This window comes from Xenopus tropicalis, chromosome 5 (assembly GCF_000004195.4).
Source record: "Xenopus tropicalis strain Nigerian chromosome 5, UCB_Xtro_10.0, whole genome shotgun sequence".
NCBI classification, from domain to species: domain Eukaryota; kingdom Metazoa; phylum Chordata; class Amphibia; order Anura; family Pipidae; genus Xenopus; species Xenopus tropicalis.
This window is the reverse complement of record NC_030681.2, coordinates 139,128,597-139,153,995: the sequence shown is the minus strand read 5'-3', so window position 1 is coordinate 139,153,995 and position 25,399 is coordinate 139,128,597. Positions and strand designations below refer to the sequence as shown.

General features: G+C 43.5%; 1 protein-coding gene across 6 annotated transcripts in view; it reads right to left on the bottom strand.

Annotated features, from left to right (window-relative positions):
* The window catches only part of lpin1 (lipin 1), a 78,188-nt gene that overhangs the window by 13,584 nt on the left and 39,205 nt on the right, over nt 1-25,399 (bottom strand). For 4 of the 6 annotated variants that reach the window (XM_031901801.1, XM_012963149.3, XM_031901799.1 and 1 more), the window contains exons 2-15: nt 20,399-20,599; nt 19,823-19,918; nt 18,002-18,318; nt 16,615-16,722; nt 14,804-14,911; nt 13,151-13,280; nt 11,995-12,304; nt 9,851-9,944; nt 9,492-9,682; nt 5,787-5,880; nt 4,708-4,777; nt 2,315-2,407; nt 1,306-1,385; nt 44-185 (exon numbers count right to left, since the gene is read on the bottom strand). In XM_031901801.1, the coding sequence (XP_031757661.1) occupies nt 44-185; nt 1,306-1,385; nt 2,315-2,407; nt 4,708-4,777; nt 5,787-5,880; nt 9,492-9,682; nt 9,851-9,944; nt 11,995-12,304; nt 13,151-13,280; nt 14,804-14,911; nt 16,615-16,722; nt 18,002-18,318; nt 19,823-19,918; nt 20,399-20,599 (2,034 nt within the window). The remainder of the gene's footprint in view (nt 1-43; nt 186-1,305; nt 1,386-2,314; nt 2,408-4,707; nt 4,778-5,786; nt 5,881-9,491; nt 9,683-9,850; nt 9,945-11,994; nt 12,305-13,150; nt 13,281-14,803; nt 14,912-16,614; nt 16,723-18,001; nt 18,319-19,822; nt 19,919-20,398; nt 20,600-25,399) is intronic. The other 2 variants (XM_012963151.3, NM_001079027.1) reach the window with 1 other exon arrangement.

Sequence of the window (25,399 nt, the reverse complement as noted above, 5' to 3'; positions counted from 1 at the left end):
CTTGACCCTATTATTTAATAACATTATATGTGTTGGAACTCACAAGCTGGTCAGAGGTCAGCCTCAATGTCTTTTTATACGTGATGCCGGGTGATGAATTGTGAGTCTGGTTCGACTGCAGGGAGCCGATGCTCTGCTTGGCACCCCGAGGGTCTTCATCGCTCGACGATGATTCATCTTTGATTCTGAAACAACAGCGGGGAGACCATGTGATCGTCAGGAAGACGCATTTAGCTGCATGCATTAAAAATACATTTCCATTGAATCACTCAGTTGCAATTGATTGTATCTGGAAAGCCTCATCTCACGGGAGGACACCAGAAGCTATCAATGAGCTGTCTGTGCCTAATGTTTCATTCATGCCGGGGTCCCTCCATTGAGATTATTATTTACAGCCATAGGGTACCGCCATTTGATACAGCCCTGGCTGGAAACACTTAGGAGTGTTGTTGCTTTATAAATAACAGATGAGAAGAGGGAGAAAGAAGCGCTATTTAGAGGCGGCTCTGAGATGGGAAATGTCTCGGGCAGCTTTGCAACGCTATGGAGCAACGGGACGCACTTCGCTTTCTTCACACATGACTTCTAGCAGGTAATGAACTGCAGGAGGTTCACCTCGTAATTCCTATTTAAAATGCAGGCAATCTTGATACTGTAATTCAATTAATGGGTAATTGCAAGAGCAGTCATTGTCTCACTGGTGGCACCACTGATGCTTGTTATATAAAGCAAGGAGAGGAGAGGCAACACCACCCATTGCTTTCTGTCAAACACAAAAAAATAAAAATACAGATGCCCGTTTCAGGTTGTACAGCCATCCTTGTGTTAGAGTGTGAGAGTGTGAGTGTGTGTATACACATGGCAATGCCGACTAGTGAGATGACATAGGTTGCTGAAAGATGTGCTCTCCCCAGACTGATACAGATTGGGCAAGTTGTACTGCAGCGCTGCACTGCAGGTAAAAATCATTGGAAACAGCCAATAGCATGACTCCACATCTCCGCTGTGATTGGATTGTAGCATTATAGTAATGAAACATAATGGAGCCTAGGCAGTATACAGTATATTCTATACCAGGGATCCCCAACCAGTGCAACATGTTGCTCACCAATTCCTTGGATGTTGCTCCCAGTGACCTTAAAGCAGGGGCTTATTTTTACCATAGTGTACCAAATAGAAAAGCAGAATTCAGAGGTAGACATTAGGGACCCAGGGTAACTCAGCAAGCTTTAGTCCCCCCAGGTTGGAAAAATACTAAAAATATCTACCACTGAAGACTAGAAAAAAAATTATTTGCACGCTTACCTATTTTCCAAGCTGCTCCCAACTGGCTGCCCCCCACTGTAGGGCCCATTTCCATTCAAGCCTTGATCTGGCTTGGCTTCCTAGTAAAAAGAGATGTTACACAGCTGAATGTATGAACATAAAAGATTTTTTTTAGACTGCAGTAGACCTGCATATGTTGCCATGGGTTACTAGAACTAGAGAAGCTTTCCGCTGTTATCACATTACCCTTTGATGTGAAGAGAATTAAATAAATGTGCTTGTCCACCCCAGCTGAGCAAGCAACATGGCAGTTGACTTTTTAAGGTGAAAATTCCAATATTCTCATTGGCTTCAGGGGGGGAAATAATCAACACTTGGCAAATTTGCCCATGGGCAGTAAACCATAGCAACCAATCAAAGTGTTTCATTCATTGCTTCTCCTACAGCTGTCTGAAAAAAGCCAATCACTGATTGAGTGTTGTGGTTCTGTGATAACTCAACAGTCTGGTTGGCCACAACTTGGTCTCTCAGATTCTCAGTGGTTAGAGTCTACTTTCATCCTATAGATATTCTAACGGCCTAAATTGCCCACTTCTTAAGGTGGCCATACACATAGCAATTTCGACCTTTCATGCAACCAATGGTCTCCACTGACGTTCAGGGCTGAATTGTTATATTTGGAGGTAGAAACAATAGGCATTCTACCTCCTTCTGCTGATTTAGCCCTGAATGTAGATTTCACTCGGGCGCCTCCAATGGCACCCAATCAAAATCTTTTGACTTGGCCTATCGACGAGTCGACCGATATCCGCAGCCTTTTGCAATATTGGTCCCCTTGTCGAGCCTCCACCGAATATCGTATATATACACATATTATCGGTGCGTGTATGGCTGCTTTAGCTGGTAACAAAGACAAACAGTGGGTACATCAAGCGAACTTGGGGGGCAAAAAGAGCAAACCCTGACCCAGCCCACTTACTCATAGCAACTGCATAAGGGCCTGCCTTATAGACAGGTTATTGAGGGACATGGGGGTACCTGAACTTACCGATTTTATGTTTGTGTTTCTGCCCCTCCAGGAAAACCACCAGCGCCCCCCTTTTTTGGGCATCTTGTCTCTCATCAGAGTATCGATCGTTACCTGTGACAGAGGGACAGTGACGACAACAACGAAAAGAAGCAAAAAAAGAAAGATCTAAATGAATCGAAAAACAGGAAAATGAAAACTCAAAGCGAGGAGGAAATGAACAGATGAAAAGGAAAAGAAGAGGTAAAACAGAACAATGGCAAGCAAGCACGAGAATGAGAAACATACATACTGTCTGTTGGCCACAGAGACTAGAAAAACAAAATCTAATGGAATCTACCACTGCACACAAGTAATCAAAGCAAGAACACTTGAGACGTTCATAGAGAGAGAGAGAGAGAGAGAGAGAGAACAAAGGAGAGAAAACGTTTTTGAGTGTTAGTACATTGGGTCACAGACAGGGTTACATGGAAATGGCGAGACATACATCCTACGGCTCCTATAGTCAGAGAGAGGGAACCTGCAGCCAATGCTGTCTAGCTTCAGAACTACAATTCCCAACACCGGACCCCCCTAGGACCCAAACAGCATGTAGATGTAGGCAGTGGTAAATAGAATAGGTGTCATACAGACCTATGGTAAAAAAAATTTTAAAAAAAACTTATTTACTGAAACTGTCCATGGCTGTGGCCCACTGGGAAAACCTCTGGTACTAGGCCAGTCCGACACTGTCCCAGCATCCCCTGTGGAGAGCTAGAGACTTTTTTTTTACTACTGGAAATAAGGATTTTGCTGCTGTACTAAAGTTCAACAGTGCTATGTAGCTGCACCCCCCTCTCCTGGCCAGATAAGGAACTGCACATTGGCCACTCTTGCTTTAGAGCTTTAGGTGCATTTGTATAAATTATGGTGACCTTCCTGTACCACATACACAGGTAGAAGAAATAGCTGATAATGGAAAAGGCTTTTCTGCCATAGGACAAGGGGAGCACCTTACTTCGGGCAACACTCCTGCCTCTCAGAAGCAAGCATTGCGACCTGAAAGCAAAATGCCCCTGAATAGTGGGTATAGAAGAGCAAGATAGCAATGGGGTGGCGCTCACTCCTCAGCTGGGCATCCCACCCTCACACTTATCTTTGCCTGCGGCACTAAGCTATTTATTAAACAATATTTACGGATGAAATTATGTCCTCAATAATAATGCTTAATCCCCCTTTGTGCTTATAGAAATAAGAGCCTCATCTCTCGCTGAATTCCCTTCCATCCCACCCCCGGAGCAGGGCAGAGCAATAATGGGGTAATTACATGATTCACACGCTGTTATTCTCGGAAATAAAACAAAACATGTTCCGATGGAAAACGCTGCTGCGTGACCAACGAGTCCCTATGAAAAGGAGTGTGACAATGGGAGCCCTCACTTATGTTTATAGAGGAACAATACGTAGCCCCTGGCAACTAACTGGTACATGCAGCAAAATGCGCTCCTTTTCTTCTTGACATTAGAAACTGATCTCTTTTACCCTGAGCATTAAATCGCTGGCACATTAACATAAGCAGGAGAAAGCAGGCCTGCCATTCACACTCCAACCCATATAAAGTTTCACTGCGGAGTAGATCTTTGAATGTTGGGGATTCTGGGAGATGTAGTTTAACAACAACTGGGAGGCGTCAAATGTGTTGCCTCACTCTATAAAGTAAACCAAGCAGTTTCACCACTTTTCCCTGATACCCTCTTGCCCTATATACTCTACCCCACAGTTATAACTTATACCCCTGACTCCATCTTGTATCCCATAATGATAACTCTGGTTACTGTATGGCTGTGGGAGCTGTAGTTCAGCCTTAGCTGTAGGGTCACCAGTTGGATACCCCTGACACACGTGCACACAAAGAGGAGCAAAAGGCATTGTGTTTGCTGGGGTTAAAGGCATATGCCCTCTTTGCTGTGCCCCTTATGCTGCAGCCCTTGAAGAAACTTGGGGCCCTTGAGGGCCTAATCCAGCCTGCAGGCCCCCAGCTGCACAGGGAAAGGAACACATGCTTTCATGGAAGCACTCCTTTCAGGTTTAATATGATTACACCACAAAGCAGCTTCCAACCTATAGTGATGGTTTCAGTTTGCCATAATAAGATGCTATGGTTTCCCTGTGGGAATATGGGGGCACCCCATTTACTGGCAAGGGCACAACAGACCAATTTAAGTGCAACAGACCCATTCCTGTCGAGCAGAGTAAGCAAACTGAAGGCCCTATGTTGGGTCGGTGCAGCAGTAAATACAAATTACACTGTGATGCAACTAAGAGAAATGCTCATAGGGGCAGGCTGACAGGGCTGTAGTTACATCATTATCACAAACAAGAAGCGGTGCTATAAAAAGGTATCCTGGCACAATCACTGTGGCACTGTGGCCTACCTTAGGCAGCGGCTTCTGGAAAGCCTGCATGGCCAGGAGAAGCGGGGCTGCCGTTGGCCAGTTGTAATACCTAAAGGAAGATAAAGGGCAAATACACACTTACTTTCCATTCTTGTTGCCAAGCTTTCTGTTAATATAATAACTTTAACCTGACACAAACATCCCTTTATATTAGGATTCCTCATGTGTAATCCTCCGGCCCTATAGAGCCCAGGCAGCTTTATAGTGGCAGGAAAATAAGTGCTGCACTAACATACTATTAGCAATAATTCACCATAAAGAAAATGTGGATCTGGGGTGAAGGGCGGTATGAAATGAAAAAGTATTTGGATATATAATCTAGCACCGCGTTGGCCAGTGTACGTTGAGACTTGCCGATGAAGGAATAAGGAGCTCCTGTGCTGCCATACTGTATATGCCACTTTAAAAGGGGTTGTTTACCTTTAAATTAACTTTTAGTATGATGTAGACAGTGATATTCTGAGAGTTTGCAACTGGTCTTCATTTTTTTTATGGTTTTTCAGTTACTTAACTTTTTGTTCAGCAGTATGGTATTTAACAATTATCTGGTTGCTAGGGTCTTACTTTCCCTAGCAACCAGGCAGTGGTGTAAATAAGAGACTGGAATAAGTATTGCAGGGGGACTGAATAGGTAGATAAGTGATAAAAAGTAACAATAAAAATTGTAGCCTCACAGAGCAATGGGTTTTGGCTGTTGGGGTCAGTGACCCCCATTTGAAAGCTGGAAAAAGGCAGAAGATTAAGGCAAGTAACTCAAAAACTATAAAAGAATAAATATTAAAGACCAATTGCAACATTGCTAGGAATAGGCCATTCTATAAGCTTTGGACTAATACAAAAGGGAAAGCAGAAAAAGGGGTGTTTTGGCAAAATAAGGGTTCTCCTAACTATAGGCTCGAAATAATATACAAATGATACTGCTATAGACATACTAGTACAATATGTATTAATCAGATAATTCTACGTGAGATATTCCATCTCAAGCCCACTAGATTCACCATCATTTGCATATATATCATAAAATATGAATAAGCTGTGAAAGATTTATGAAGACCTACTTGTTGCCAATTTTAATGACAAGATTGGGGTCGTCGATGATGGCAGGATTGTCCACAAACTGCTGATAAGTCACCGCTTGCTCTATAAACTGCTCTGGAACAGAAGATAATTGAACAAATCAGATGTGGCCAAAAACTTCCCTTTATCCGGCACCAGAGGAAGTCCCACCCCTGACACCAGAATAGCACTGTCAGCCTGGGCAGTATCTGCTAGGAGTTCTTACATTTGCCCTGTGTGGTCTTCTCCAAGTTCTCCAGTTTCCTCTACACTAACTGGCCACAGTGGGGGTCATTTGTACAAAAGCCAACCACTGACTGGTTGCTATGGGTTACTGCCCACATGCAAATTTGCCCAGTATTGATACATGAGCCCCAACTGTATCTGTTGCAGGGGAATTACATTCTGAAGATTCTAGTAGTAATGCAACATAAGAAAATAATGGTCAAAATGGATGACCCTTTTAGACAGTTCTAGATTAGACAGTTCTAGATTGGTCTAAGAGGAATGACTTATCTAAGGGAGGCAATAGTGATGCCCCGACTCCCATATGGCTTGTTTAATTAGGAGTATGACCCTACTTATAAAGGTTTATCTTCTCTTTTAGCTTGTGCCTTTCCTTTATGTCCCACCATTTATCGCTTGTAGGAAACATCATCCTCTAAAGAGGCTTAAACTCCTGTACAAATATCCATCATTTTAAGAACAACATAAATATCCTTCAAAAGGCTGCACCAAAGCACCGCCGTCCTGATGAGCCTATAAATCAGCTCTGGTAGCTGCATCGTCCCTGGGTCATGCCCCATTTGCTGCCATTTGATGGTGAACTTTAAAGTTCAGGAGAATTTGCAGCCGCTTGTTCCACCGGTGGGTTCCAGGTTAGAATAATAAATCACTTCCACTGAAATGGATTCTGGTAATGGTGATGACAATATTAGGCATCCAAAGTAGGTGCAAGAAGTCAAGTCATTGAGCTGCATATTCAGAACCTCGGTTTATATTAAATCACACTAATTTCACCTACAGTTATATCCCCCTACGCAAATGGAAAGGGCCACTGTAACTTCATTTTGATTTCCACCTTTGTTTTTGTCAAATGGAAATATAAAGAGTTGACTTGCTTTGTTTTCTATGGGTTCTGCATAAATATATATTATAGTGACAGTCATCAAAAACAACCAATTACATTTCCTGCTGTGCTGCAGGAAAAAGAGAAGGTATGAACCTTGAGTTACCGACAACAACAATCTTTAGAAGGAATGAGTAAGAATAAACATGGCGTACAGCCTTCAATATAATACAATAATCACCATATATGGTATATGTAATGCAAACCTCTTCTTATTGGCAACCCTAAAGGGCATATTTATTACAGTGTGTAAGCCAACATCACCAGTGATGTTGCCCATACCAACCAATCAGTAATTAGAATTGAACAGTCACTTACAGGTTCAAAAACATTAGCAAAGATCGGATTGGTTGCTATGGGCAACATCACCGGTGATGTTGGCTTAAGGTGGACATACACCTTCACCTACGGGTGGGCGATATCGGGAGAATCCAGGCTAATTCGATTGTTTGGCCCTGGGGCCAAACTATCGAATTATAACGACGGGTATAGGAAAACTCGGCCCGGGGACCACATCAACGAACCAATGTGTTCCCCGATCAGACTAGATTTGGTCAATTTCAGGCCAGATATTGGTCGGGCAGGCCCGTCGGTAGTGCCAATACACGGGCTGATTAGCTGCCGAATCGGTCTAAGGGACCCATATCGGCAGCTAGAATCAGCCCGTGTATGGGGACCTTAACACTATAATAAATATGCCCTTCAGTGTACAGGCCTATATTATGTACGTCGGTCCATCAGGTTCCCAAACTGTGGAACTGCCCAATAGGGGGGACCAAGCCTATGGGAAACCTACTGTGATGGATAGACCTACAGAAGGGCTACCGTTCTAATGTTTAAATAATGTTAGACGTATATTCTGGCTATCAGCTAACAGGGGACTTTGGTGCAATCCCTGGTGTTGTTTGCCAACCTTTTAATGGCTCTGCAGGCCGACAGAGACAGGAATCTGACCTCATTGATTTCAATGGCAATTGTCTAGACATGTAAGTGCATTTGTAGGTCAGGCAGTTATTGCTCAGAAATGTGGGTCAAGCCATTCAGATACACTGACTGCCATAAGTACATACACAATTGCCAGTAAAAGTCTAGAAGGACCGTTTCCTCATGTTTGATGTGCCTATCGGTATGGATGAAACTATTAAAAAACTGAAAAGAGACAAGATGACGGGACAGACAAAAGCTGCAAACACTATTAAAAGCTGGTCTAGCTAAACAGGGGTAGAGATGCAACATAGGGTCTCTTTATAGATGAGTGGTTCTGACTGGGGCCAGAACAGTGACTAGTAGTAATGCAACATAAGAAACTAGGGGACACAGCCTGAAGGTGAGATTTGTGGAGAATGCTTATTGGCTCTCCTAGACTCCTAAATGTTGGATTTTAAAGTGTGGTTGGGACCAAATCTAAAAACTCAATCTCAGCTAGACAGTGGGGTCTGGTTTATGCACGGTATATATGATAGAAGAATATTTGGGTAAAAAAAAAAAAAAAGGCAGATGTAAGCTTATGGTAAATTGGGGCCACTTGATTTACCCCAAAACCACCACCTTACACAAAATTTCGCCAGATGAGACTATTTCTCTCAGCTGTGAGCCCTTGCATATGGTGAAGGCCAGGGTGTAGTGTGACTGTTACTCTCAGCATATACAAGGTAAGGGCACCAATGGTTCTTGAACTTAAACATGAACTGATTTATTTAACTAAGCCCACAGAGGAGTAAATATCCACAATAATGCAGGAATGAATTATAGCACAGATCAGGTATATACTGGGAGCACTGAGACAATAAGACTCTATCCCCACAGGGTCAATCAGGCACAATATTCAGCAACACAAGCACAAAGGGTTACCCACAGCTTTCAGGAATCTCCCTCCAAGTAGAACCCACACAATTTCTATTTAGCCCTGAGTCTATACACTTGTTCCCTACTTCTGGGCAATAGTAAACCCGGGATCTTAATCCCACTGACACTCCCCGGCAGAGCCAAAAGCTGCTCACTAACTTATCTTAACTATCTGCACTAGCTATACCTGCATCTCCTAGGTTCCACCGTCTCTCCAAAAATGGCTCCAGAACCCATAAGGTGCTATTATGTTAAAATATATAAGTGAAACCACTTATATATTTTAACTTAATACAATCTTGTGGCAAAACTAGTGAACAACACTGGCCATACTTTGACCCAGGAAAAAGGTACTTACTTACCTTTCAGAAAAAGGACCCTTTAGGTGTCTAAGTACAAGGGGACTACCAAGGAAAGCGGCAACCATTTTACCAGTCCCCTACGCAAACAATGACATTATCCAGCATGTTTTTTAGAGCAGAATTTTCCCAAACTTTCAGTACAGCTACAGCCACAAACAGATGCAAAATGTTTTGTTTGTTTATGCACAAGCGACACAGTGGGTTTGTGTTTGATTGCTGGAAAACATGTGATCGGTACTGACCCACAGATAAACATTCTATGGGACCAGCTTCTGAGACCAACAGTGCTTGAAACTTTTCAGTCTCTAAAATATGACAAAGAATGTGCACCTTAAGCAGTTATATGGGCTACGGACTGCCTATGGTCTTACCTTTTGTTATCTCTTTGTTGTCCGTAAGGCCCCCGCATAGTGATATTGAAATGGAAGGCAGATCCCTTATGCCATCTGAGATGCTTTCTACTCCACTGTCAACCCCTGAGCTTCCCACCGACTGTGGAGATTGGTTGGCAGAGCGGCCCCCATTCTCATTCACACTCTTGCCTGGGGCTGCTGTATCTCCACTAAAAATAAACATTAAAAAGGAGTTAGGCACTCACTCTGCACAACGGGCTTTTAAAGTTCAGCTGAAAGTGCTGAAACCTGAAGAGCTGCTGAACAGAAAAAAAATGACCACTTTAAGCAGTAAAAGGAGACATGGCCATAGCAATGTAACGAATAAACGTGGGTACCTTTTTGGAAAATACAAAGCGGCAACCTCAGGATCCATGCACGTGATATCATCCAAATAAACACCATCAGCCCCAAGGTGTCGGCTCCGCTTATCTGTAGTTTAAGAGAGAAAAAAAGCAGGTTAGGAGTTTATAGTAAATTCAAACTTTCCGCATTCTCCACCACCTACTGGCTGGGAAGATATGGATATGGTTATACAGACTAGAGTATACTGTAAATTATAATGGCCTACACCAGTCATTTGTATCCTCCTAGAAGTTTTTCCCAACTACTTTCCCTCTACGCTGCTATTTTCGGACACAAGCACAAAAGGTTTCTGATTATAATGCCTCTTAAAGGGGTGGTTCACCTTCAGGTTAACTTTTAGTATGTTACAGAATGCCCAGTTCTCAGCAACTTTTTAACTGGTCTTCATTTTTTTCTTAGTAACTTTAGAATTATTTGCCTTCCTCTCCAGACTCTTTCAAACGGGGGGTCACTGACCCCGACAACCAAAAACCTATTTTTCTTTGAGGCACAATTTCACGATTATTGTTACTTTTCATTACATCTTTCTTTTCAGACCCACTTCTATTCATATTACTGTTTCTCATTCCAATCACTGTGTGGTTGCTAAGATAACATGGACCCTAGCAACCATAATCGCTGCTAAAATTCCACAATGAGGAGCTGCTGAATATTAAGTTAAATAATTTAAAAGCCACAAATGAAAAATGAAGACCAAGACCAACTGCAAATTGTTTCAGAATAGAACTTATTATTATTTTATTAGTTTTTTTTTTTTATTATTTTATAGTTATTTTAAAGGTGAACAACCCCTTTAAATATATTTTATATATATCTTTTTTTTTTTTTTTTTTTTTTAATTCCTGAGATACAATAATTCTCCCATTCTATTTTTTTCTATCCAAGTATCATTAGGATCACATATATGCATGTATATACCCGTTTTATGCCATCAGAATCATTTCTGTGTTGCAAGTTTGATGCGCATTCAGTAGCGGATTCAGAGCGCTGAAATGTTCCGAGCCCTAATATGGATTTAATTGAAATGAGCAGATGGATTAAATATTCTTCTTCTCCAGCCTTCGGGGCTTTTAAGGACTAATTAAGGATGGCAATGCTGTGCGCTGGCCTGAGAGTATGTTATTTCCGCTCAGAGAGCACAACATGTTTGCTTCTTATTTCTATGTACATAAAAATAAAGGAGAAAAGCTAGCAGCTAAGCCGACTCTGCCACAGCCAATCCATGGGCTTAAACTGCACTAAAAATCCAGTTTGCCTAAGTGTCAGGTCTGCTTATCTGTAGTTTGAAAAAAAAAAAAAACCCTCAGTAATGGGTTTATTGAGAATTCAAACTTTCCGCATTCTCCACCAGCTTCTGATTGGGATGATATTGTTATGGTTATACAGATTGACTGACTGGACTTGGGCAGGGACTGAGTATACTATAAAATAAATTGAGTCTGCAACAGCCAGACCTTGGGCTCAAACTGGACTACAAGTCCCTGCGGAACTCTGAAAATCAGACAGTCCTCCCATTATCAAGAGATGCAAATAATGCTGAAGGGAAATACTTAAGCCATTGCATTAGAGAAGGGGTAGAAGGTGGATGCATGGTCAAACTCGCCTGGTAGGAGAAAAATACCCAGAGGAGCCCAGCCTTCATGGGCCCCGCCGACCCATGCCAACTCCCTTGCAGATACTCCCCCATCACAGCCGCAAGTAAAGGAGGTAAAATGTATGTAACACGCCGGTGGCTTCAGGCAAAGTAGGGGGGTGTACGTTAAGAGGGGGCCTTAGTTCTAGGGGTTGGAGCACCGGTCAGACGCTGGGTGGCACAGGGCCAAGAGGGCAGATAGTATTTTTTAGTGCTAAAGGTGCTCCAGGTATGGGTCCTACACCCATGTTTGCCTACTACAGATGCACTAAATCATGAATTAAGTTCAAAATTCAGCCAAATCTGAACCTTTTTGGCAGGATTCAGATTTGGTTGAATCCAAGTGCTGGCTGAAAATTACCCCCCACAAATTGCTCTTTCGTGCTCTTTACCCATTGGTCAGTTAACCCCACTGCCTCAGTTCCTTAATATTAGCAACCCATTGACATACACTGAGCTGGACAGACCATTCAACTAACTTGCCTTTCTTTTTAGAAGGAGAATCAGTCTTGCCGGCTGGTGAAACCAAACCTGGGGATCTGGGACTGGGTTCCTCATCATAAGGAAGAGGAGGTGCAGCAGCTCCTAGAGACTCAATATCAGGCTCAGTAATGAGTGGCGGAGGAGGATTGAGTCTGGCATCATCTAGAACCAAAGAAATGGTCTGACTCTCTCCAAGTTCTGGGGATGAACCTGCCCCCACATTAGTAGTGCTTGGGATGATCCTAAAATGTGTGCTCTCTGTCATGTTTATGCTCACAGTGCTCGATTCCTTGGCTTTGTGCAGATGTGACTGGAAAAGATTGAAGGACAGATATTAGAGCGTTTCTGCAGAACAAAGTGAGACCTTTAGCTGCGGCACATTAGGTTGGACACTTATGACCATTAGCATCATTTGTCATGGTGCCAAATGTCCTCCATCTGTAGCATTTCAGCATTTCTGCATGTTGGTGATCCTAGAAGGAAAGTTCTCCGATGACTTGCATTCCAACATAGAAAGTTAGATAAGCAACCTGCAGCCCTCCAGATGGCATCAAACTACTATAACCCCCATTCCAAACCAAAATGTTTGCCAATCCTGCTCTAGTCATTAAGGACCCACAGCTGTAATGTACATATTCAATACGTAACTCCCACAGCCCAAGGGCAGAACAAGAACAGTCGGAAGAAACCCAGGCCAAAGTGGTCCTCACCCAGTGGCATTTTAAAACCTGCCCAATAGATCTGTGGATGATATCAAGCCAAATATTGGGTCAGTAAGTTGCTAACTAAGCCTGTAGGGGCAGAGTCTACCCTTATAGTGGCTCTTATGGCCAGCTTAAATACTCCTAGCATCCTTGGCTACTGGTTGGATATCTCTTTGTGGGGTGCTAACCACATCTCATAGTATATGGATTCTCAAGCAATGAGGCTGGCTCACCAGCTTTAGTGGTGCAGAGAATAGAAGCTTTTATAAATCAGCAATGTTTGGCACTATATATGTAATACCAGTGGTGATATTTAAATGGTTTAGGCCTGGGTACCACCTATGCGAAGACTGTATAGTCTTGGTGAATAGAGGGAGAGACCCCCTGCTACAGAGTAACACCCATGGAATGCACTTGGTTATATAGAAAAGCCACACAAATAGTCATATTACCTTTGTTGCCTGCGGCAGCTCCCCCCAGGCCCAGTGCATTGGAAGCTCGCTAGTGGATAACCCTCGCTCCAACGGTTTGCTCACCAACTCAGAATCACTTTTAGGGGTTGCCGGTCGGGAACCTGGAGGACTGAGCAATGGAAACATCATGAGCACAAGTACATGGGGCAGTGGGCATGCTCTACCATGTGACCGCTGATTTTAAAATGTCTTCACTACATTGTTTGAATAGTTAGAACCAGCAATGCAGAGAATAGTGAGGGACACGCTGATAATGCTCTCAGTAACATCAGTAGCAGATACACTCCGTACATGTAAGCACTCCTTGCTGTTGATCATATTATCAGTCCGGAACATTATGACATAGGAACATGGAGACATGAACAGCACAGGGATAAATAGAATTAATGGCAAAACACACAGAGAATCCTTGCCCATGGGAAACACTGTATCGCTCAGGCTGTGTAGCAGCCCTGCGGGTACAATGAACATTAAAGTGCAAGGTTTTTTGCTTATTAAGTTGGCACAATTGTCTTCACTGGGGCAGAATGATAAAAGATAATGTCAGCAACAGCTGAAGGGCCACTGAATTTGATTTTTACATCTGGCAGGAAATGAATACTGCATATTTTGGCACCCAAACTCTGTAGGAAATGAGCTTTGTTCTGTCTAGTCAGACAACTGGTGCAAACTGATACAGGTTAACGGGCTTTGCCCGTGTCATTCTCAGCCCTAATCTGGGCACTGGGCAGGCACTGCATACAGCTAGGGCAGAGAAAGTTTCTCTTACTGTTCCAAGCCTGAGGCACAAAGCTGCTCTTCACATATCAAACACTAGATGGCACTATATACACACAGACTATAAATGAGCAATACCAAAGAGCTCCTGTGTTATAAATGTTTCAATTGCCCCAGCCACTGAAACAGGCAACTGTTGGTCTCCTTAGCCAATCATTGATGGCACTCCGAGAACCCAGGATAATGGGCCAGCAGAAAATCGCCTTGTGTGAGCGAGACTATGCATCAGCATCTTATACACTCCATAGTTCCTTACTAAATTATAGTCCCGGAATACTCTATCAATGTTCTCACCAGGTGCTTTTACCCTTGTGCGTTGCCAGGCAGGGGTCCCAAATCACCCTCAAAACCCTACGGAAGGTTCCATGATGTTGTCAGCTTCGGGCAATGTGCTACAACATTGTTTAGCTAAGGTGTCACCATGACAGAGGGGTCAGCAAGTGATGTCATGTGATTGCCCCATACATAAATTTCACCCCCATCTGGCTGGAAACACTTTCTAACACTGGTCAAAGATCTCTGGACTCACAAGTTTCAAACCACCAGTGGTGGCCTAAATGACCAGCAGGTGGTGCCGTTTCCCTTTCATTATATGAGCTTTTTAGACACTTCTGATATCTTGAAAACTGGTCATTAAAGGGTTGTAATCAAGTGTTTTAGCAAAATAACAACACAGGGTAGCAGTAAAAATAAAGACATTGGGTTTGTCCATATTGTGGCCCTTCAGCTACTGTAAGGTACAACTCCCAGCATCCTCAGCCAGAAGGAAGCAGTCACTTAGAATGCTTGGATATGCCATGGGTTAGGTACTGAATGGGTTAGTTGAATCTCAGAGGGGGAAATAAAGTGGGCTACCTGTCAGAAGCACGCGGAAAGCAGCGCTGCGGGGGGCAGGAGCTAGACAGACCTCCTTCTGGCGGAACATGTAGAGGAGCCGACGTCACTTTGCGCCCTAATGATTTACTGAATATGATGCAAATGTGGAAACAAGAATAAAAAGGGGTAACATAGGTTAGACTGAGGCTCACATGCAGTGGGAAATTGCACGGTTCATGCACCCTGGCACCCTGCCTTCTGATTGGGTAACAACTGAACACATTTGGGTCCATAAGTCTAAAGGTAACTCCCAGCGATCCCCTGTTTCTTTATGAGCAACTACAATTGTTCTGCTTGGACATCAGATCAGATGTGAGCACAGAGACCTGGATCCATTGATCTGTCATCTAATCACATTAAAATTGGGCCCATTCAGGTGGATCCAATCATTCAGCTCATAACAAGATCCAATGCGGCAGAGTACCACACCAATAAACTTTGTCATCATGCTTTTCAGACATGCTCAATAGAACTGCATGCAGATACTGGTGGGGCAGACTGTTGGTTTAGCCACATACACAGGCCAGTAAGCTGCTGACTGACTCCAGAGTAGCCCAGCTGATAGCTAACGCCAGTCTGTGTATGGCCACATGAGGGCTGTAACTGACTGACAGGGAGAGATTCCACTCCCACCAATCACACCACAGTGGCACAATTAGAATATATCATGTGACTATGGCACATCAGTGGGTGTAACTGCTCTATCACCTACTACATCCAATCTGACATGAACAGCAACTGCATTGAGATCACTAATGTGCCTTACAGAGTCTAGTATTCTTGTTCTGCACCAATCACTCAGCTCCAGCTCTATACCGTCATCTATCATTCTGTGCTCCACTTGCTCAACCATCACCTATCATTCTGTGCTCCACTTGCTCAACCATCACCTATCATCCTGCTCTACTTCTCTGCCATCACCTACTATCCTGATACTACTGCCTTGAACCAGATGAAAGTGAGTGTAGGACTGGCCAGACCGGGGGTGAGTGAGTGTAGGACTGGCCAGACCGGGGGTGAGTGAGTGTAGGACTGGCCAGACCGGGGGTGAGTGAGTGTAGGACAGGCCAGACCGGGAGTGAGTGAGTGTAGGACTGGCCAGACCGGGGGTGAGTGAGCGTAGGCCTGGCCAGACCGGGGGTGAGTGAGCGTAGGACTGGCCAGACCGGGGGTGAGTGAGCGTAGGACTGGCCAGACCGGGGGTGAGCGAGTGTAGGACTGGCCAGACCGGGGGTGAGTGAGTGTAGGACTGGCCAGACCGGGGGTGAGTGAGTGTAGGACTGGCCAGACCGGGGGTGAGTGAGTGTAGGACAGGCCAGACCGGGGTGAGTGTAGGACTGGCCAGACCGGGGGTGAGTGAGTGTAGGACAGGCCAGACCGGGGGTGAGTGAGTGTAGGACTGGCCAGACCGGGGGTGAGCGAGTGTAGGACTGGCCAGACCGGGGGTGAGCGAGTGTAGGACTGGCCAGACCGGGGGTGAGCGAGTGTAGGACTGGCCAGACCGGGGGTGAGCGAGTGTAGGACTGGCCAGACCGGGGGTGAGTGAGTGTAGGACTGGCCAGACCGGGGGTGAGTGAGTGTAGGACTGGCCAGACCGGGGGTGAGTGAGTGTAGGACAGGCCAGACCGGGGGTGCCTGTGACGTAGTTGGCCAGCTTGAATATACTGAAATATATGGACAAACAATCCCTGTTTTGCCTGTTTGCTATTGGGTCATTTCCAACTACTGTAAACACACCATGCTCTATAAACACCAAACTAAGTACCGGTGGGTCAGAGTTGGGCACTTACCTTTTCAAAGGTGACCACTCGCCATCAGAGTGAGGATGTGCTTCTGCTTTGCCAAATGGGCTCTTCCCCCCTTGGTTCATATCAATGTAGCTGCTTGGAGCCATGGACCTATAAACAAAACCATGTCTATCACTGATGTTTCCCACATTACTGGGCACATGTTTAATGCACATTCAGCATTACTAGTAGGCCATTCATCTATAATGCAGACTACACTATCTGTGGGCAGCCCTGTAGAATGGATGTAAAGTACATATGAGGGGAAGGCAGAGGTAAGAGGGGCTGCCCTACTTATTTAGGTCTTCCCTAGTCTTCATATTGAATACAGAACTGATGGCCCAAATAGTTTGTGGTATATATAAATAAAAACCAGAATACTAGGTAGACCCCTATATTATTTATTGGTGGGCATGGCTTTAAGAGAAGAAATATATCCTGATATTATTCTCTCTTTGACATCACTGACTTGTAATCGTAATAAAATATTTATTTATGTATTACTAATTTTCAGTCTTTTGTACAATCAAGAAACTGTAAGTAAATAAAAAAACAAAGCCTATGTACGCCGGTAGAAACTACTAAGCCACAGATACTCAACTATGTGGTACTGACTTTGCAATATGAGTTCTCACCACTAGATGTCACTCTAATACTACACAAGTTTTGTAAAAGGGCTATGTGCTCAGATCTATCTAAAAAAAAAGAAATAAAGAAGAAAACAGCCAGGCAGTGTTTCTATGAGAGACTGGAATAAATATAGTAGAGGGACTGAATAAGTACATAAGTAATAAAAACTAACAATAAAATTGTAGCCTCATAAAGAATAGTGTTTTGCCTGCCCAGGTCAGTGACCCCCACTTGAAAACTGTAAAGAGGTAGAAGAGGAAGAAATTACTCAAAAAATAATGAAGACCAATTGCAAAATTGCTAGAAATTGGCCATTCCATAACATGCTAACTTAAAGGTGACCCACCCCTTTAAAAATTCAATTTTGGCTGCAATGTAATCAAGCTAATAGGGTTTGAAATGTTTTGCAGACCTGCCAATAGTAAAATAAAACTTTAGGCCAGAATTGCTCCATTCCTGAGCCTCCAGTTGCTACCATTCTATGAGCTGTAATTGTCAACAGCTGGGAAGACACGAATTGGCATATCACTTTATATTGGCTTCAGGCGAGTGGAATGCATTATCTGCAGTGCCTCAGGCCCAGAATGCAGCATTCGGCCAATTATAACCTCAGTGATAACAAGAGAATCTCAGCTTCCTCCAGCCTCAGTCTGGGAGGGATTATATTTACTGATTGGTACCAATTAGCACTGTACATTAGAATTAAATCTGAATATGCCCTATAACTATAAATGAGATTTATAAATATATATACACGCACTTAGATGTATCCAGCGGATCACATTCCTCATCAGAACTCATGTCTATGGTAAACATATCTTCATCTTCACTGGTATCACAGTTGTCCTCTCTCTTCAGATTGTCCACCTTCGACTTTCTCCTCCGTTTCCTTCTCTTCTTCACCGACAGGTTCTCTGCTCCTGATGCGGCCAAGTGCATACTGCTAGAGGGCTGAGAGGGGTCAGAAGAGTCGAGAGACCTTGGCCAGTCCATAGAGTTCCTCCTCAGCTGAGACTCCATCAGAGCAGCTCCTTCAAGCAAGATAGGTGAGGTGGCCAGGTGAGATGGGATGGCCTCCTAGCAAATAAAAGCAAACTGGTTAAAGAAGAAAGTGGCCTCCTCTCAATATTGAGCTACTACTCCCAGTATCCTTCAGGAGCACTGTAGATTGGATATGACTGCAGATTGGGGGGGGGGGGGTGCATGTAGAAGAGAATTAACATTGCCGGCCAAGGCATTGTCTTGAGATATATTTAGTCATAGGGTCAGGCTGCTTCTGTTATTGGTACTAAATAAATCCATATTTATTTTACATCTCTGCCTTGATGGACTGCTCATTGAGTGCCTGGTTAGATGTATACAGATATCCTTCTGAGCCATCTCCTGGCTCCTCTCGTTGGCTGTCCTCATTGATTACTCATCAGCAGACGCTGTGCCAAAGTTCAGAATGGGTGGACAATGCCAAGTCAACTAAGAAAATATGGTTTATCTGGCATTAAAGTATATGGCTGGAGTACCCAGTGGCTACTACTTTATGTATTAAACCATGTTGCTCCTGAGCCACTGGTTGGGGATCACTAGAGTCTAGACATTGTGGTCTTTGTACGACAGATACAACTAATTCAGATGTGATGGAAAACTGAGCATATTGGCATTTGTACAAACACCGCTCCCACCCAATGGCACTGCTAGTAACTGTGCCCATCATGAGACCACCCCCGGCTTTTCTACCAGACCTGCTCTCTGTCCTCTACACATTATCTGTCAGCTGAGATGGAGCAATCTCTCTGTTCCAATCCTTTCTTGGCACTACATGTATGCTGCCCGCCCATGCTCTGGCCAATGTCACAAACAACAAACACTGGACAGATAGCTCAGGACGGAGTAAATACAGTTATATAGTTCCAGTTTTAACACAGTGTATCAAAAATCTTCCTGAATCTTTGGAGATCCCTAATTTTTTCTGGGGTCCACTAACCTATAGATACGCCATCATGTTGTTTCTTCAGCCCTGACAAATTAAATATTCTTAGAAATGTTCCTATCAACCAAGACATTTAATTTCAACCCAGAAATAACATGGGTGTAACTACCGTATTTGTTTCCATTCATACCAGTACAATTCTAGCTTAGTCTTACCTAAGTCCAAGTAGGTCAGTTGCCCTGTAGGACGCTGGGACCTGTGGAAATTCCAAGAATATTCTTCTCTACAGTAAATTAATTTGCTCCCCTTTACCTTGTATGGCAATAGCTGCAAGCACTGGACCCTCGCTCATTAGGTCACCCCCCCCCCCCCAAAACATGGCAGTCAGCATTTCCCAGCAACATACCACCTTAAAGGCAACCAGGCAATTTGCAAACAAATTAATAGGGGGCAATTACTTTTCCCACCTAAGGAAAATCCAGCAGAAGGGCAGCATCAGGGGGCAAAGGTGAGGCCTGTCCTCACCACTTGCCATAGGGCAGGGAATGGGCTCCATTGCAGCCTAAATTACCCAGTAGTCCAGATAAATAATTTGTTAATTATTCTTGCCTATAGATGAGGTAGGAGATGATGTAAAGAGCTCCTCTGTCACATTACCTCATTTTCCTCTTGTTCTGTAACAAAAAACGCTTCCCCGTTGTCTCCCAATTTCATGTGTAAATCCACAGGTTCTCCATTTATTTCAATATCCACCTGGAAAAAGAATATGCAGCTTCATTAATGGGGCAAAAAGTTAAAAAAAACATTTTTTACAGTCTGCCACTGTCTTACGTCTTTAAAAAAGTAAAGTTTTATCCAAGGATTTCGGTGTTGTTGCACCAATGCAATTCTACTAGACAGGCTAGGCTGCAAAGGGTGCACCCATTTTTCCATTAAGCACGGGTTATTATGGGCATTCACTTTGCACATTGCTCCCCTTTGAAGAGAAAGAATGCATGAGTTTAATGTGCAGAGGGAATATGTAACATACAGGGCTGCCCCCTGCACCTAAGAATGGCCCCAGTTGCACCTTGTACCCAAGTCACACTAATAGCCTCAACGGGTGCACTGCTGCAAGGCATGATCACTTTATGTATGGATGGTGTATGCACATTTGCACTAATAGAAAATGAGTGCCATTTGCTATATACCCTAAGCCACAAACCATAAGCGCCCTGAAATTCAGTTTCTTACCACTTTCTCCCGAGACCGCAGTACCCCCATTTTCCCAAAGCGCACATGGAAGGGGGAGCACTGCATGTTGCCATTGGGCTGCCGTACGACTATCACGTCTATACATCCGGACAGCGTGGCAGGATTGAGCCCTCTGTACAGCTCTTTCACAGTGACAAACACTTGGCCGGCTAACTGCCCCACGTAGTTCATGGTTTGTGCCTGAAAAATAAAGCAGGAATTATATCCAGTGATTTCACATTTTTGTAGCCCCCACACTCTAATCATATGTTTCCTTATATTAACATCCCCACTTTCTTAACCCCAAATTTGACTGGCCTACATATGCCATCATCTCTCAATATGGAAACAAAGGTTACAGCATTGTGGGATATGTAGTCCAGCAAGACCTTGGGACCCAAGCTTAAAGGGGTTGTTCACCTTTAAACTAACTTTTATTACGACATAGACAATTTGCAGTTGGTTTTCATTTTACATTTTTTTATGGTTTTCCAGTTAGTCATGTTTCAGTTCAGCAGTTATCTGGTTGCTAGGGTTTTATTTTTTTCCATAGGAAACAGGCAGTGGTTTGAATAAGAGACTACATTAGTACAGGATACCGAATAGGAAGATAAGTATTTTAAAAGTAACAATAACTATAAAGTTGTGGCATTAGAGAACAATAGTTTTTTGCTTGCCGGGTCCCCCCCATTTGAAAGCTGGAAAAAGGTAGAGGAAGGCAATTAATTCAAAAACTATTAGGGTGAAGACACACAGAGCTACTTAGTAGCAGTTACTTGTCACGGCTACTAAACTCCAAAAAATACCCTGCCATAGACAATACTGAGAATTGCCCCTACTTGAACACATGTAGAGACAATTATCAGTAAATGATCAGCATTGTCTATTTTAGTAGCCATGACAAGTAGCTGCTACTAGTAGCTCTGTGTGTCTTCACCCTTAATCATAAATAGTGAAGACCAATTGCAAAGTTGCTAGGAATAGGACATTTCATAACATACTAAAGGTGAACCCCACTTTAAGAGGCTCCCTGACATTCCCCTCTATTGCTGCCTGCCCTTTAAAGCCACTAATGCAGTATTTCAGTATCGAGACCCACGTGGTGCAGCGACAGACACATCGCCCCCCCTCACTCGTGTTATTCCCACGCCGCACACAATCAACTTGTTTACCGCAGGCTATGAATTGGAGCACTTGTTTATCTGCTTTGACTTCAGAGCATGTGAGAGTGGGGGGTTTATAAAGGCCACTATTCAGCAAGTCACAAATATAAATAACTAGCAGGGCAGGTTTAAAGGGTCCCACCCCTTAGTACGGGGGGGCATTTATTTCTATTGCAGTTTAGTAACTCAGCATATAACATATGGATGGATTTACTAAGCTCATTTACTTGCTTTCAAGATAGAATTCAAGCTATAATTAGTCATACACCTTATATTACAGTTTGCTTTTTTTTTAAGCTGCACAGCTATGGCCGTGACGTACAGCGAGGTATTTACAGGAGACTGACAAGCACTGCTGTTATATAACCAGGGGACTCGTGCCGCTCTCATTGCTCTTCATTTCCAATCTTAGTGACGTCACACAGCAGCGAATGTGAGGAATGGCCAACTCCAAGGATACAGCCCTGCTGCAGTGGTTTATTATTATTATTATTATTATTACCCATTAACTAGAAATTGGCGGTGGGCATAAAATGACATTTCAGTAAGTCTGGGCCTTTTAAAAAATCCGCCGCTTAAGAGTTTATTATGGACGTCAGTCTGGAAGGAACTGCCTTCCTCGGGGAGAGGGGACCTTGCAAGATGATCTGCACCCCCCAAGGGACTTCATTATTGACAGGGAGGTATAAAAGGCTGAAACCAAGGTTCTGGACGGCCGGCAGAGGTGGCAGGTTTATATTACCGGCAACATCTAAAAATAAACGGGTTGAGAGTCTATTGATTATTGGAAAAGTGTCAGAACGCATAACAGGCCTAGTAATGTCCTCTGGGTCCACTCGTTTCATATATATTTGTTATTAAACTGCTGCACGGAATAATGCCCTGAAATGCCCTGAAGCTGCCAAAAAATGTAAAGAGGTAATGTTAAAGGAGACATATCCTATAAAAATGATAAATGTACCAGTGAATTATACTCCTCTAGATATAGAACGATTGTGCTTGAAAAAAAAAAAAAAAGTTGTTTCAGATTTATTTATTGAGATTTCACCAAAACCCCACTAGTCCTGTCTACATGTTCCACTTCCTGTCGGCTGAATTCTCTCAATGTGCAGGGGGGCCAGCAGCTCTCAATACACTGCATTGTAAGATAGGAACCAATCAGCAGCTAGACTGACCTGATAGGGAACTGAAGCCTGTCTTTGCTTGTGTGAGTGCAGGGCTGTGATTGGCTAGCTCCCTCCTACTGTGCTTCTGGCAGGGACTGTTAGGACACGCTCACCCTTAATATCAAACAGGGACAGAGAACTGAGAGGATCTATAGGGAGCTCCAATAAAGGGGCCATTTTTACAGATAGGATTCATTTTCAGCACAAAGTGAAACCAGCACCATATTTTATTCACAATTGCCTACAAAATGAGGGTTTTTCACATTTATCCAATATGTTTTACTTTAAAAGGTGATGAGCCCAACCTTACCTATTTCTAACAAGAACCCCCATTGAACAAGTGCCTCTGCCCCCTTCACTGTATCAGTAAGGCTGCCAGAATCTACATAGTAACATACATAGTAGGTTAGGTTGAAAAAAAAAAAAAAAAAAAAAAAAAAAAAAAACACACTCCCATCATGTTCAACCATAATGCCTATATATAACCTGCCTAACTTCTAGTTGATCCAGAGGAAGGCAAAAAACCCCATCTGAAGCCTCTCTAATTTGCCACAGAGGGGAAAATTTCCTTCCTGACGCCAAGATGGCAATCGGACCAGTCCCTGGATCAACTTATACTAAGAGCCATTTTCAATAACCCTGTATTTCTTCACATGCCTTCCAACCCCTTCTTAAGGCAATCTAATGCATTAGCCCTACTCCTCTGTACCACTTGACAACCCTGGCTCTGCATTAGGCAGCAAGTGCCATTTTGGCGGCACTCCTGGGCCCATGCCCCAGTGGCCACCTTGATCAAAGCAGTGGGGTTGGCACCCTCAATGGCTGTCCATGTTACATCTGGTGCCTAAGTTCCCTGGTGGCAAGAACTGACAATGAGGACTGGAAGCCAACCTGGTTCTGGATTTCACGTTGACCAAATGTTTTTCAATGACCTTGTACCTTGCCAGAAAGGACATGCACCACTTTACAGGCCCCAGCTCAAAATGCATCAAGAGCCAAGACAAGAACACAGGCCTTCATAGATCAATGGCTACAATAAAGGTTGAGAGATCAATGTGGCTACAATAAAGGTCGAGAGATTGCCTTCAGCCTATTAGCATAGATTTCTATTGCAAAATAAAGGACATTTTGGCTCTAGCAAAGATTCTCCTCCAAATACACTTTTAAACTAATTATAATCATATGAACAGAAGCATCGGGCCTAAGGGGCTGCAGTCAGTCGCCTTGGAACGATCCAATTAACTTCTAATATATTATATATAAAAGGTAAGAGAGCACAGTATGTGTGAGCACAAGCCGGATCAATAAACTCATTCTAACGGCGACTTTACTCAGGTTGCACGAAGGGTTTGCAGGGGGTAGGCCAAACGTAATGGGAAAGCAAACGCCAATGTATTCAGGCCCTCGCAGTTGACGTATTTTTCCACTATTTCTGTTGAACCTATGATCCCTAGTCACAGCCCTGGAAAGTCAGCTGATGGCCTGGAGCAAGAGTAGATTATTGGTAAATAGGAAAAAGTGTCAAGCAGGTGTTGTTGTACTGCAACTCTCAGCATCTGTAGCCAAACATTTTGCCTATGAAACTCTCTATGGCAACAGCTTGCTAGGATATAAATATAACAAAAGTCAAAGATAAAGATGTTTGCTCCACCAGGTATTGACTGACATTTCCTTCCTACAAAATGTCTTTAGTGATGTCATCAGCTATAATGTTTCCTTAATGACATCACTTGAGTCCAATGGCTCATTATAATAAGTGGCGGATAATACCTTACATTTGCAACTGGGGGTACATTATTCCCTACATGACTGTGTCTCAAATAAATACAGAGAAACTGTGAAGACCTCCAATAGGTGCTTCCAGGGACTGCAGAGGAAATAACTGCTCTGGCACCACCTAGAACACATCAGCCAATGAATGGGCAGAGTTCTGTCTTTTACTCCCAAAAGGGCAATATTTACTGATATATATACCAAACAAATGTTGGTTAAGTATTTATTCTGGAGGTATAGTTTATCTTTAAAAGGAAGGTTACAATAGATCTGAGAGACAATAAAGGGACTCTCAAGCAAATTGGGTGTAAGTCTGTCAGTCTGGCAACAGCATTGTGTCATTTGGCAGTTTTATATGGGGAACAAATACTTTCTCCACTTGTGAACCTAAAACTGCCCATATACACTGGGGGTCATTCATAAAGACTGGGCAAACTTGCACTTGGGCAGAAACTCATGGCAACCAATCGAATGATTGCTTTTAGTGTTCAACCTGCAGCTGGCTGGAAAAATCTAACCACTGATTGGTTGCTATGGGTTACTGTCCAGGTGCAAATTTGCCCAATCTTTATAAATGAGCCCCTCCGAGATCCTCTTGTTTAGCGAGGTCCCCAAATGAGCAGTTCTCAGCCCCATTGGGTCACCTACACGCTGGGCCAGCGATGGCTGCTCCAAACATAGCTAAGGGGGTCATACAGAGGGGACTACATAGACCTGTCAGATGAGAACTGTATCAAATCGCCAATGTGGTTTAGGCTGATTCTTGGGTCCCATACACAGGCCAATAAGCTGCTGGCACTTTTTTTCAGCCTGTATATGGCCAACTTTAGTTCTCCCTAATAGGCAAGTGAGCCTTAATTACAGATGTGAAAGGATTATCCAATGAGATTCACACTTCC